The sequence below is a fragment of the Mercenaria mercenaria genome, chromosome 7 (assembly GCF_021730395.1).
Source record: "Mercenaria mercenaria strain notata chromosome 7, MADL_Memer_1, whole genome shotgun sequence".
In the NCBI taxonomy this organism is placed as follows: Eukaryota; Metazoa; Mollusca; class Bivalvia; order Venerida; family Veneridae; genus Mercenaria; species Mercenaria mercenaria.
The window spans coordinates 43,370,624-43,383,583 of record NC_069367.1 but is presented as its reverse complement, the minus strand read 5'-3'; the positions used below and the strand labels follow the sequence as shown (position 1 = coordinate 43,383,583).

The 12,960-nt window shown below is 35.5% G+C and overlaps 1 protein-coding gene across 1 annotated transcript; it reads right to left on the bottom strand.

Annotated features, from left to right (window-relative positions):
• Positions 1-995: 995 nt before the first annotated feature.
• On the bottom strand, positions 996-6,442 carry LOC123554280 (uncharacterized). Its single transcript, XM_045344311.2, has 4 exons — positions 6,290-6,442; positions 4,885-5,106; positions 3,251-3,496; positions 996-1,144 (listed from the first exon to the last, which is right to left on the bottom strand). Exons 2-4 carry the CDS (start codon positions 5,093-5,095, stop codon positions 1,095-1,097), a joined length of 507 nt encoding a protein of 168 aa, XP_045200246.2. The 5' UTR covers positions 5,096-5,106; positions 6,290-6,442; the 3' UTR covers positions 996-1,094.
• Positions 6,443-12,960: the final 6,518 nt, after the last annotated feature.

Below are 12,960 nucleotides of genomic sequence, written 5' to 3'. Positions count from 1 at the left end.
CTTCTGCTACAGTGGCTGCTACAGCAGTGATGTTATGAGAGAATGCTAACGTTTTAGAGCACCCTACATGAGGTATATCTTGGACTCTAGATTCTCTCATATGAAATACCATCACTTTTCTATAAACAGTGGTTTGAATGGGAAAGAATCACCATAAATAGTTTTGAATTCTCGCAGAATCTGCTTTGCTTGCATATTTATAGGACAACGCACCTTTATGTAGGATGTATTTTCCTTTCTACCAGCCTACCAGGAGCATCCATGATTGCTCTTTGTATGATACTATAAGAAACAGTATACATGTATATCTAATTATTTTGTAAGAAACCATAGCATGTATAAATTCATAGAATTGCTTAATTCAGAAAGGAATTCAGTGTTAATCAAATTAGCTGTATATTGTAATAAAGCCTTCAAAATGAGATCGAATGCATTGAACGCCGGGTAGTATATCTTACCATCCTAGCTATCATGTATAGAGTTATATAGATTGTATAAAGTGTTACATGTGATGTATTGCACTCGCACGGATTTACTGGTATAATTATGTTTATTATACTAGGTACTACCATATTTTCGTATTCATGCATGTATATATTGTTGTATATGAAGATGAGCTGTATATGCTTAATTCAAAATAAAATGTAGTCCATGTTCTGTTCTGTTCTGTTCTGTTCTGATAAAATAACACCAGTGTATTGAACTCGCATGTGACTATAACAAAACCAGTTGTGATGAAAATTTTCTATGTACATGGCTGTTGAAACGCCATAGAAGTCCATGAAAAAAATCGTGTTTGTACCCGTGTAGTAATTTATAAGGTAAACACAGATGGCTTTCTTAACACATGATAAGGCTCGAATCCGCAGCTATTTTCAGGGAAATGACCTGTATATTATTTCTACATAAATAATATTCTATGCACGAACCCAAACCGGCGAGGGCAAAAGATCCAAATAACGTCCGCAACCTCCCCGCCACAGAGCCAGAAACGCTTGTCTTGGTACTAAATTAGTTTTATTTTCATTTGATATGGGATCTTACGGAATATCAAGAATTAAAAAAAGTTTCATGTTTTATTCTGCGGTTGTTTATTAATTCTGCGGTCCCCAGATGTTGAGTCTGAACATAGTCTGCAGCCAGGCTGAAAATGAAAAAATAATCAACTCATAACAGACGTTTTATCTAGATCTAACAATTGTCTGAAAATAAACAAACAAGAAAAATCAACAACAACACGTGTAGCGTTTGTTCATAGATAATTATTAACTTCCAACGTTTCGGCGTTAAGCCTTCATCAGGGAAGAATGTTTTTTTGTTGTTTTTTTTTCTGAAAATAAACACTATCAAATGATATTATATGTTATTTAACAAATAATAAAGGCCTTCGAGTGGTTTATCGTCTGATTTACCACGGTTCAGAGTTCAGATGCGTAGGAATTTAACCACGAGGGCGTTAGCCCGAGTGGTTAAATACTGAATCATCTGAACGATGAACCGTGGTAAATTAGACGATAAATCACAAGAAGGCATTGATTGTTTTCATTTTGACATGGTCATTGATATATTTTAATAAATATTATGCTGGGCTTCATTTACGCGAGGAGTAATGTATCGGACGTCATGCGGCAATTTGACGTCATAATTGACGTCATAATGCTCTCGCGCGTCAACCGTTGTTTATCGCAGAATATATAGAACTTGGTTTCTTCTTTATTTAACTGGAAATCAAATCGAGCCATGTTAGAATTTATGTTTTCCAGTGAAATATAGAGTTTTCTCAGTGAAATAAAAGTGATAATCCACAGTTTTGAAACAGTAGATTATCATTTTTATTTTTCACTGTTTTTGCCGAACTAGTTCCGGTCCTCCGTCGCGATTGAAGTCAAATTGTATACCGAGCGTTATGAATATCGGGGACCATAATGACGATGACGTCGTTAAAATGACGTCATTTGCGTTATCTTTCTGTTGATCTTTCCCACGATTTTCGACATTTTATAAATTACGCGACAAAAGTAGAGTTTTACACATGAAATAAAAAGAAAATTTGTTTGTGTCAGTGAAATATCAATTTTATTTCACTCGTGAACACCAAAAAAAGTCATTTTCACTCGTGACTACGCCACTCGTGAAAATATCAGTTTTTGATGCTCACTTGTGAAATAAAATTGATAGATTCTATTACACTGAAACAAACATATATCCTCTATATTTTTCAATTATATGAATATTAGAGTGAAATATATTTCGTCTTTGCACAGTAAATTATGAAATATACATGCATGTACATTTGTGAAAATATAACATCTAGCGTTCTCCTGACAGGAATAACAATAACCTCAGCATATTTGTTACACAGACAGTAACTGTGTACAAAATGTATATGAGCCGCGCCATGAGAAAACCAACATAGTGGCTTTGCGACCAGCATGGATCCAGACCAGCCTGCGCATCCGCGCAGTCTGATCAGGATCCATGCTGTTTGCTATTGCAATTAGAGGAACTGTTAACGAACATCATGGATCCTGACCAGACTGCGCGGATGCGCAGGCTGGTCTGGATCCATGCTGGTCGCAAACCCATTATGTTGGTTTTCTCATGGCACGGCTCATTTTACGAATTTCGGAAATTGCCACACTTTTTCCATGTGATACATTATCTTTAAGTACGGATCATAGATTTAATTCTCAAAGTTGAAAAATGTACGAATTGTATTACAATGTAAACAAATTTTCTTCTTTTATCATGTTTTTTTTATTTATGTTTCTTACGTTTTATTTTTGTTACTAGCTTTATATAGTTTCTCACCAGTGAAAGATACATTCCATCTTTTCACTGTGGAAATAAAAAATATATTTCACTCATAATGTTCACTAGAACCATGTTACCGACGAGTGTTATTCATGTGATAATAACATAGCCTATTTTTTAACAAGTTCTATAGCTGAATAGGGAGAACATATCTTAATCTTATGTGTAAGAAAACATATTATCTTTTAATGAAAATTTTCTTATTTCTGGTTAGTGCAGATCCACCGTGAAAATATCTGATATTTTTCACTCTACTTTTCCAAAAAATTACTGATCCTGTCTCATAGATTTTGAACGTTTTCGGTTTCTCCAAACCCCCTGAATATCTACCTTAAAGACAAAAGGCGCTGATTATATATTTCATATGCTTGGACGTGGTTCCTACAGCTATGTAGGTGTCTTCTGATATTACTTCTGTACAAAATAACATACTTACGTTGTATACTCTTAGGCATGCAGAGGAACTCGGGCGGCTGTGCACCATAGCACTCCTTCACGGAAGGCATACAACGTGTCGGGCAACACGTGAATTGTACAGGTTTATGCCGACAAACTTTCCCCTCCACGGAACATGGCAAAAACGCATCGGAGAACTCACACATGGGATGGGATATGTTCGGATTGAGACCAGTTAAACCGTGAACTAAGTCAATCCATTTAGGAGGACAATCTCCACTGCAAGCTTTAAAATAAAATAAGAGGCCTCTTAAAATCGTCATAATTATCACCATCAACAACAATGTTTTATAACTAGTGTTCATCATCATCATCATCACCATCATCATCAACTTCATCATCATTCTCACCAACGTTATATTTCTACTGTTTATCACAAGTCATTTCTTTTTTCTTTACCTGTTGAAGACAGAGTCAGTTTGACCAACATCTACTATACTTAAAACGACTTAAATTGTGCAGAACGACAGAACGAGACAACGTCAGAACGACAGAACGAGACAACACCAAATGTGAAAACGTCGTTCTTTCGTTCTTGCAGGGCACCAGAACAACTGAACGACACTGGCAGAAATCAGCCACTATATGCAATGGCTGTATTTCATTCCCGCGACGTCAAACAAGTGATAATTGTTATTAGCTTCATCACCAGCACCATTACTGTTGGTAACATTACGATCATCATAATCATCATCATCATTACTTTCATCGCAGTCATCATCGTGGTAATCACCACGGCCACTACTATCAACATCATCTGTTATCATTATTGTCAATATTATCGTCAGTAGCATCATCATCATTATCATCACCACTATTATGAAGCAAATACTTGACGTGTACAGACGATAATTATGGTCTCATTAGGATAAGAAAATACACGATATAAAATGATAATACATCGTGAACAAAAAAAAAATCATTTGTCGCACAATGAATACGGAAATGTCTTTTGCAGATCAATATACGTCTGTAAAAAACGATCAGGTACCAGCGGAATGTAATATCATCAATGTGATTTGAATTAAAATAATAGCAATTATAACATTATTAATTCACAAGCCTAACTCAGGTCTTTCCTGTGCTGACATAAGTTATGATAAATTATTGCCCCGTTAAAATGTCAGTGTGTCATTATTTATAATAATGAAGTAACTTTTCTTTTACTCATTATGCATACATATATACAATTATATGCACAGTAAATAACTACGAATCGAGGTACTGAAGAATAGATTGTTACAAAAATATGTTAAAATAATACCAGTCAAACTGTCTATAAGATATCTTTTATTTTAAAATTTCAAACGTCCTGATTATGTAATGAAAAAGATATTCGAAAAACACTTAAAGAGTTGCGTAAGATGCTAAAGTAAGCGACAGGGGAGGCCCGCCTCGTAGGGCAGGACAACCTCGCTTTCTGTGAGAATAGTTTGAGTTGTCCCGAACTTCAAGTTCACAAAGAGCCCCGCCTCCTCTTGCCAGATATCCCTATACTAATCGGATACTCAACGAACCACGGTAATAATAACAACAACAATAATAATGATAATAATAGTAATAATAACAATACTACTACTACTGCTAATAATAATAATAAATGTTCATGCTTACATTCGGAAGCATACGTTTTTCCAGTTCGCATGTCAATCCCATTTTGTTGATGATGAAATGGTATAACTAGTTCATTTGAGCGGAATCTTCGTATTATCCGGCCACGACGAGGATAGCCATTGCTCTGTGCGCATGCGCCGAGAATGCACGTGTATAGGATAATCCCTATCAACACGACAGACACGTTCATTCCGTTGCAACCGCACATCATGACACTTTTATCTAAAAAATAAATATCACGAGCACAGTAATGCACGTGCAAACAGTACAAACAAAAGTAAAAACGACAACATATGCATTGACTTAACAACTGACATTTCATTTGTGTGTTAAAAATTTAAGGCCTTTGCTGTATAAGGATCTAATGGATTCATTGATATGTACTGTCTCCAGACATGACACATTTAACGACGTATTTTGTTGGAATAGACAATACTTAAATGTCTTTGGTTGAAATAAACAAAAGGAATATAAATAATTTCTCGAAGAAATGCCCTTTAAACACAAGTATTACCCGCGTTTTTGCAATAAATAATGAACAGTTTTCATGGGCTCTATTTCTATTAACCTTTAGCCTGCTGGCGGCAAGTGATTCTGCCCTTGCGACCAGTGCAGACAAAGATGTACTGTTCACTATTCAGTCAGTAAATTTTATTTTTTGAACGCCCCTTCAAATGATGAATCGTACAGCCCAAATTGAATGATGGACCAGTCCATTTTAGAATCTAGCAGGCTTAAAGTTAAAAACGGACGAATCATAGCTAAGTACAGGCACGAGTATCGGACAGGCACGAGTATCGGGCGAGTATCTGACCTGGGACAAAAAATATTTTGATCAGACGGATAAAAACACTTGTTTTCTTTTCAATTAAAGCAAAAATCATAAATGCGCAGTGAAATATAAGCTATCCTTTTACTATACAAATTTTGAACAAATGGGATAGGGAAAAATAAATTGAATTGACGGCATTCAGTCAGTTTGTTTTCCTCTAGTCCCATTACGTAACGCAAACTACGGGGATCCTGTATAGACCCTATTCCGTTGAGTTACTACAAGTATGTAACGTCCAAGGTAGTACCAAATTTTCTCCTAGGAGTCAAATTTGAAACCAATTTTTTATAATCTACTTTATTGTAAACACTACACAATTGACTTATAATTCTGAAACTCTATTTGACGCTTAGTTTTCTTCTAAAACTGTAACGTATTGCATTTACAACATCGCAGGTTAGACAAGTAGATGTACATTTGTATACATGTAAAGATTTATAAACACATCATAGAAAAAGAAAACATTTATTATATCATAATACGTAATCAAAAACATAAATTAATTTTAATACAAATTGTCTACCAAGTTTGAATAATAATTATTTCACAAAAATCTGTATATAAGTGTATTACCTTTCAAGACGAAACAGTCTATCCAAGTGTGAACAAAATACTTCCATCGCACTTACATGTAAATGAAAGAACAATAAATCATTTGTTTAACCTAATTAGTAAGGGACAAGCGTACACGATGTTAACCGTAAAGGTTAAATATGTTATATTTCAGAAGTGTGCATTTTCTTAACTGTTTTTCTCATATCAATCTGCAGTTTGCCATGAAACAAACTATTTATTATTCTAACGCCGTATTTGTTGTGCCAAGAGCGCTACGTTTTAGGCTGAAACTTACGATTTTGAATAGGTAACTTTTGATTTTTCACTGTTAATTAACCTTTAGCCTACTGGCGGCAAATGTTTCTACCCTTGTGACCAGTGCAGACCAAGATCAGCAGTGGTCTGCACTGATCGCTATTCAGTGAAGTAAATTTACAGTGAACACCCATTAGAATAATAAATGGTACAGCCCAAATTGAGTGATGGACCAATCCATTTTAGAAATTTAGCAGGCTAAGGTCTAAGCACATACATATCTGGTGCATGCACATCGCAGAGAAGACATGCATGAAAACAGAACATGTTATGATACAGACTAGCTTATGATGCACATTGTATAAAAACATATATGTTATTAATTAGCTAAGTAATGTTTAGCCCCAAAACTGTGTTAATAGTCAAAGTCATTCAAGGATAAAGTCGAAAATAGTTTGCTTCTTTTCGGTGAATACAGAATTTCCTTGGCTAACATCACCACCTAGATGGCCAACACGGCTAATATCAGGATCCGTTTATGGGAAAAAAAAAGAAAAGAAAAAAATTGGAGCCTTGTTTCATTCATTAAAACCTTAATAACCTTACCTACATAATTTAAGAAATAATTTATAGCAAAAGAGTGTTTCAACACTATATATGCACGATGGGCGGTTATACGTCGCGCGTAATAATTTCATGAGTGCGCAGTCCGAGTGAATTTTTTTTACGACATATTACCGCCCGAGTGTTTTGCTATAACTTATTTCGATTCTATATCTAATATGGTAATTTAAAATAGTATATAAACTTTAGTAGCGCTTTTTCTTGGTCGCAACAAAAACATTGACGTCACCGCACGTTAACGTGACGTCATTCTAGCAGAAGAGTTTTAACAGAGACAAGTATATTAGAATACATTTTGAAGTATGCAATCCTTGACAATAATTTGTGGTCATCACAAGATGTTACTATTATCATTAACTGAAAACGACTTTGGTTGAATAATTTGGACTTAGGAAGGACTTTCTTATGCTGCGTTTACACTTAGTCACGATGTCCACGATGTCCACGATTTGAGAGAAGCGTGATGAGCGTGGGGGCTCGTGGGATCGAATCGTGGTGATCTTGAGGGAACTTGGTGGAATCGGGATGATCGTAAGGATCGTGACAAAATTTTTGACAGTCAAAAATTTTGCCACGATTATCCCGATTTATCTTAAATCTTGAGAGAGCGTGATGGAACGTGGAAATCGTTGTAGAGCGTAATGCAGCTTAACAGACCTTAACGTAGCGCATCAGGCCTTGATGCTCCATCGTATGGGGATCTTGATGAACTTGGAAACACGATTCTAAGTTCGACTAGATCTGGAGGCATCCTAATATTGACGTTGGAGCCAACATCTTCACGCCTGAGTTTTGTGTTGAAAAGTTGAGAGTATTGTCCCAGTCGGTGCCTACGGTTTCCACTTAACCATGGTCTCACCCACCAGGTCTTAGGCTTTCTATTTCTTCTTCTCATTTCTCTCTTTTATATCCTGCCCTATTCCTTCCCTTGTTGCTGCAGCCGACGAGTAACTATTATAGGCATACACGAAAAATGCAAATTCAGCATCTTGTTCAGCTCTTTGATGCATAGCTCGTTCCTCTTTGGAATTTCTGGAGAGAATGAGAGGATGACCCATAACTCCTATTTATACTCCAATCGTGCTCAAAACGTGACAATCTTGATCAAATCGTGGCCATAAATCGTAGGAGAGCTTAACAAAACTTGATAACGTGAGGGATCTAAACAGAACGTGACAAAGCGTGATAGCATATCGTGGTAATCGTAAGAGAACTTGAGAGAACGTGATGAAAATCGTGGCAGATCTCGACCAGAATCGTGTTGGTTTCGTAATAAAACGCTGCAGGTAGTAACAAAACGTACTGAGAGCGTAAGAAAGCGTAGGAAAGCGTAGTAATACAAAATTCGTGCAATAAATCGTGGAGCTCCGAGCTTTTCTTTAAATCGTGGACATCGTGGATATCGTGGCTAAGTGTAAACGCAGCATTAAAGGTCCATTACTAAAACCCGAACGAGTATTATATGAAAACCAGAGTTTGTAGCTGAGACTTCCTATTTAGACGATGTACGATGTACAAGTCTCAATAAAATTCTGTTCTGTTCTGTTCTGTTCTGTTCTGTTCCTATTTACTGAAAATATGGCCCACTGCATCGGTTCTGACCAAATAGTCATGAATATGTTCAAGAATAACTAACAAATAAACAAAAAATGTTGCCTATGTCAAACCGAAAGTATGCTTTCCGACTGCTTACAAACCCGTCGAGCATCTTCTGACTTTTTCGGAAGAATCCTCCGAAACGAGGCTATAATTTATAAATAGATGCAAAATATATCATATGCCCAAACGATAACGTGATTTTTACAAACTTAGCACATGGAATTCAACAATTTTGTAACTCACAAAAACTTCATGAAAATCATTCTTATAATACAGGTAATATACAGCTATACTAGAAGTTTTCATAAGGACAATTCAGGCCCTTCCCGAATAAAAGTGTTTTTACAACTTCGTCTGTAAACTTTTTCAGTTAATCTCTTTTCAGTATAATTTTAAGAATATAAATGAGTAACTGTCTTACACTGCAGAAACAAAGTATGATTGAAATTTACCTAAATACACTTATTTATGTACACATGGCTACATTAATTTAATAAGATTTTAGACATTAAACACATTGTCTTGGCCTAATATATGTCACTGTCAATTTTAAATTTAAATTTTGTACATCTCATATTTTTCGTGCAAGTCGTGCATAATTACTATCATGGAAATACAGTTATTTTGTTGCGCGTCTTAAATGGATATTCGTTTGAAACAATTTTAAAATCACGTGATCCCGAAGAATTTCCGACCGATTACAGAAAAGCGATAAACACGAAAGTAGGACAAAATGACCCCCCATGTCAGTCTAAGAAAATACAGAAACAATCATTTGTTTTTCTGTACATGTGTTGATTTCAAGGGAATATTGCACGGCTATCGTAATGTTTAGTACAACATTTCAAAATGTGTAGTCTTTTTAAAAGATTTATGTCTATTCATTTGTCTTTATTTTGCACCTTTAAATTCACATTGGTCTGGTGCAAGTAGGGTTCTACTCTGTAAAATTCAATCAGTCATTAAGTTTACTTCTTTGTGGACGAATGACCATTTGCTAGTTTTTGGCGACATTTGTCACTACGCAAGGGAGAAAAGTAAAACAAGGTTAGTACGATCGAGTTTTTCCTCTTTGAAAGCAGAAGCAAGCATTCAGGACATATAGAAGATAAAGATGTCCTTTGTCTTTTGTTGCTTGGTATCCTTTCAATGAGTCAAATTACAAATTACAAAAATTGTGATTTTGTAATCAAGATTATATGGAAATGTTATTATAACTTTGAAGTTAATTTTTATTAAGGTGATTACGAGATTTTTTCTCGGGAGAACTGTATATGTACATCGTTTAATGAATACTTGGTTAATATAAGGCCTAAGACCACAGTTATTTTTAATATATGTTCTATATAGGCACTGGACACTATAACAATTTTGCATGCATTCCAATCCCCCTAAAAATACCTGAACTCAACAGAACTATTCAAGAAAAAACAATTCCAGCCACAATAAACATGGGGTTGACCGGCTCTTTTTTCCACCATTTTGAACCAAATCACATGCGTATGAAGAATACCCTCTAGATGGCCGTAAACAGGCAAAACAGGCCCTATCAAAAAGTCATGTTATGCATATTCTGACATTCTCATTCTGTCAAATTGTACATGTACCTACTATTTCATATCTCCTCTATTAAATTATGCCATTTATTGCAGGTCTTTCACTCAAACATTCACCAATATTCACCATCAAACAGAGGAACTATTTTTAGCGTAACCACTTCCTGGTCAACCAAGGGCAAATAACTGTGGTCTTGGCCTATAATCTAAAAAGATTTGCATATATCCAATAGAGCAAGAAAAAAAAACTGGCAAGATTTATTTGTTTTGATGCAGAATGTCTATTTTCCTTATTCATCATTAATCGGCTTTGTATAATTAAGGTACGCAAATAGAAATTGTTCCTGATGTATTCGGTACTTTTGTGAAAAACATTGACTACAAAAGTTCATGTACCTTAATAAGTAAAACTTTTGTTAGTACAGCTGTCAAAAACGAAATTAATTCTTTCTAAATTGGTCTCTCATCAATGTTTCTTCTTTTTGTATCTGACTGATCTCTCTTCTGTTTAAACTAACATAAAAGGTGAGAATGCTTACACATATCTCTTCCGCGTGTCATGCCTATAAAAAAGCAAGTCGTTTAAACCATATTATAATATGGGCTGTTTATTCGACGACATACATTTCAGATAAGGTCGTTTTTGGATGAGGATTGATGTTATATTTTACATTTACATATTCTGTTTCCATCCTAGGTCCGATACCACTGACCTAGCAACAGCTTAACCAGTGCTTTCGTGTAAAATATATTCCAGAGTATACAAGTCAAATGGTTTATCGCGGCCAGAAATTTGTACAAACCGGACAGAAGTTGCGAAATTGTCATTTGTGCAGGAATGAAGCGTTTACCATAATGTCCAGTACTGGACAGGTATAGTGACCATGCACGGACACATAGCCAATTTTCTCAGAGGGGATCCGATCCCCTGCCCAAACCCCCACCCGCCCTGGAAATTTTGCAAATTGGCACTTCATTTTTTGCATTCTGGGACAGTTTTATGGACTAACCTGTTAAATTTGCGAAAATGATAAAATCAAGCTTTCTTGAAGGTAAAATTCTTAGTTTCTTTTAGATAAATAATATGAATTATGTCGGGGTCGTATGTAGCAGCAGCCGCATATACTTTACATGCAGTCCTAATGTTGCCTTTTTCGAAAAACATTTTCTTTCCTTCTTGTCTTCTTTCCTTTTTTAAAGATTTTCCAGAGGGGGTCCGGACCCCCGGTCCCCACCCCCCATCTGGATCCGCGCATGGTGACATATCATGCTTTCTGTTTATGCAGGTAAACTTGTATTTGGTTAAATTTCAACAGAGCACAATTGTCTGAACAGTGTACAAGCTCATTACTGTTTTTTCAGGCAAGGGTGGAAAAAAAGTGGTAGACAATGAAAGCAGTAACATTTTTATTTAAAAAAATAAACAATGAGACAAACATTTCCAACATCTTTGGACGGTTCAAAAATCCCATATTAAACATACGATAAAGCCCGAAACGCGTGAAAATGTTCAGAATGTAAATCGGGTGAAGTAAGCGCTCTATGTAGATTATGCGATGCGTCTAGATTGATTAAACTGGGCGAGTCTACTTACTTTTTACTTGAGGATGAAAAAAAAAACGTGTTTTTTAAATGTTGCTCTTAAACAAGGGTGGCGGTTGAACTACTAAAAGTACAACAACAGTTGATTCACAACAAATCGTACGGTATGTTTTATAATCAGTAGAAGCTAGTCGTATTTACGCTTATGAGACCTGTTTCACCCACAAGTAAAGAATTGACAGGTCCATCATGAAATATTTTCCCCATCGTGCAAATACTTGTCCTATTCAATATGATCGCGGCCTCGATCAATCATGACACACCGTTATCTCCTATAATACGCTGTAATGAATAGCATGTGTGTGAAATAAAAATGCAAGTCAATTTGATATTTATATATTTATTTCACAGAATTTTGGGATCTCATGCCCCACGTATTTATATACAACTCGTTATGATCTACTATGATACTAAAGTCAAAATGGAATATAAACTTCCTAATAATAACAGTGGATCTAGATTGTCGACAGTGGGGCGGGGGGTATTAACTAGACTCAGCCATAACTTTACCCAAATACTGTGTTCATTAGGAATTAGGAAAATAACACAATTACGCTTTTTGATACCATTTTGATGTGATACTAATTGCATTTTATACAATATTAGTAATTAGGATGGACTGTTAGACAAATCTAACAGTTATTTCTCTATTTAAAATCTCTAGAACAGACTATATTTTACATAAAAACAACTAAAGAAAATATTTTTAATACTCTATATTTTCACTCTAGTGGCTGCTCATACTAATAAACTTTGATAATGTGGCAGTTGACATCAATACATCGACACTGTTAATTTTCCAATACAGGTAAATCCAATATTTGCTTTACAATGGATCTATGACGGATTATCTTTGAACACCCCTGGACTTATTGGACTCAACTGCCACGTTATCAAAGCTTATTAGTAACTATTAACTCCGTTTTTCAACAATATTTCAGTTATGTAACAGCGGACAGCAAACCTGATCAATGGTTCTGGATTCTGTACCCATATTTGCTTACTATTCCTCATAACTCGGGAGTGGGGAGGTGGCGGGAGGGGGTTAGAAAA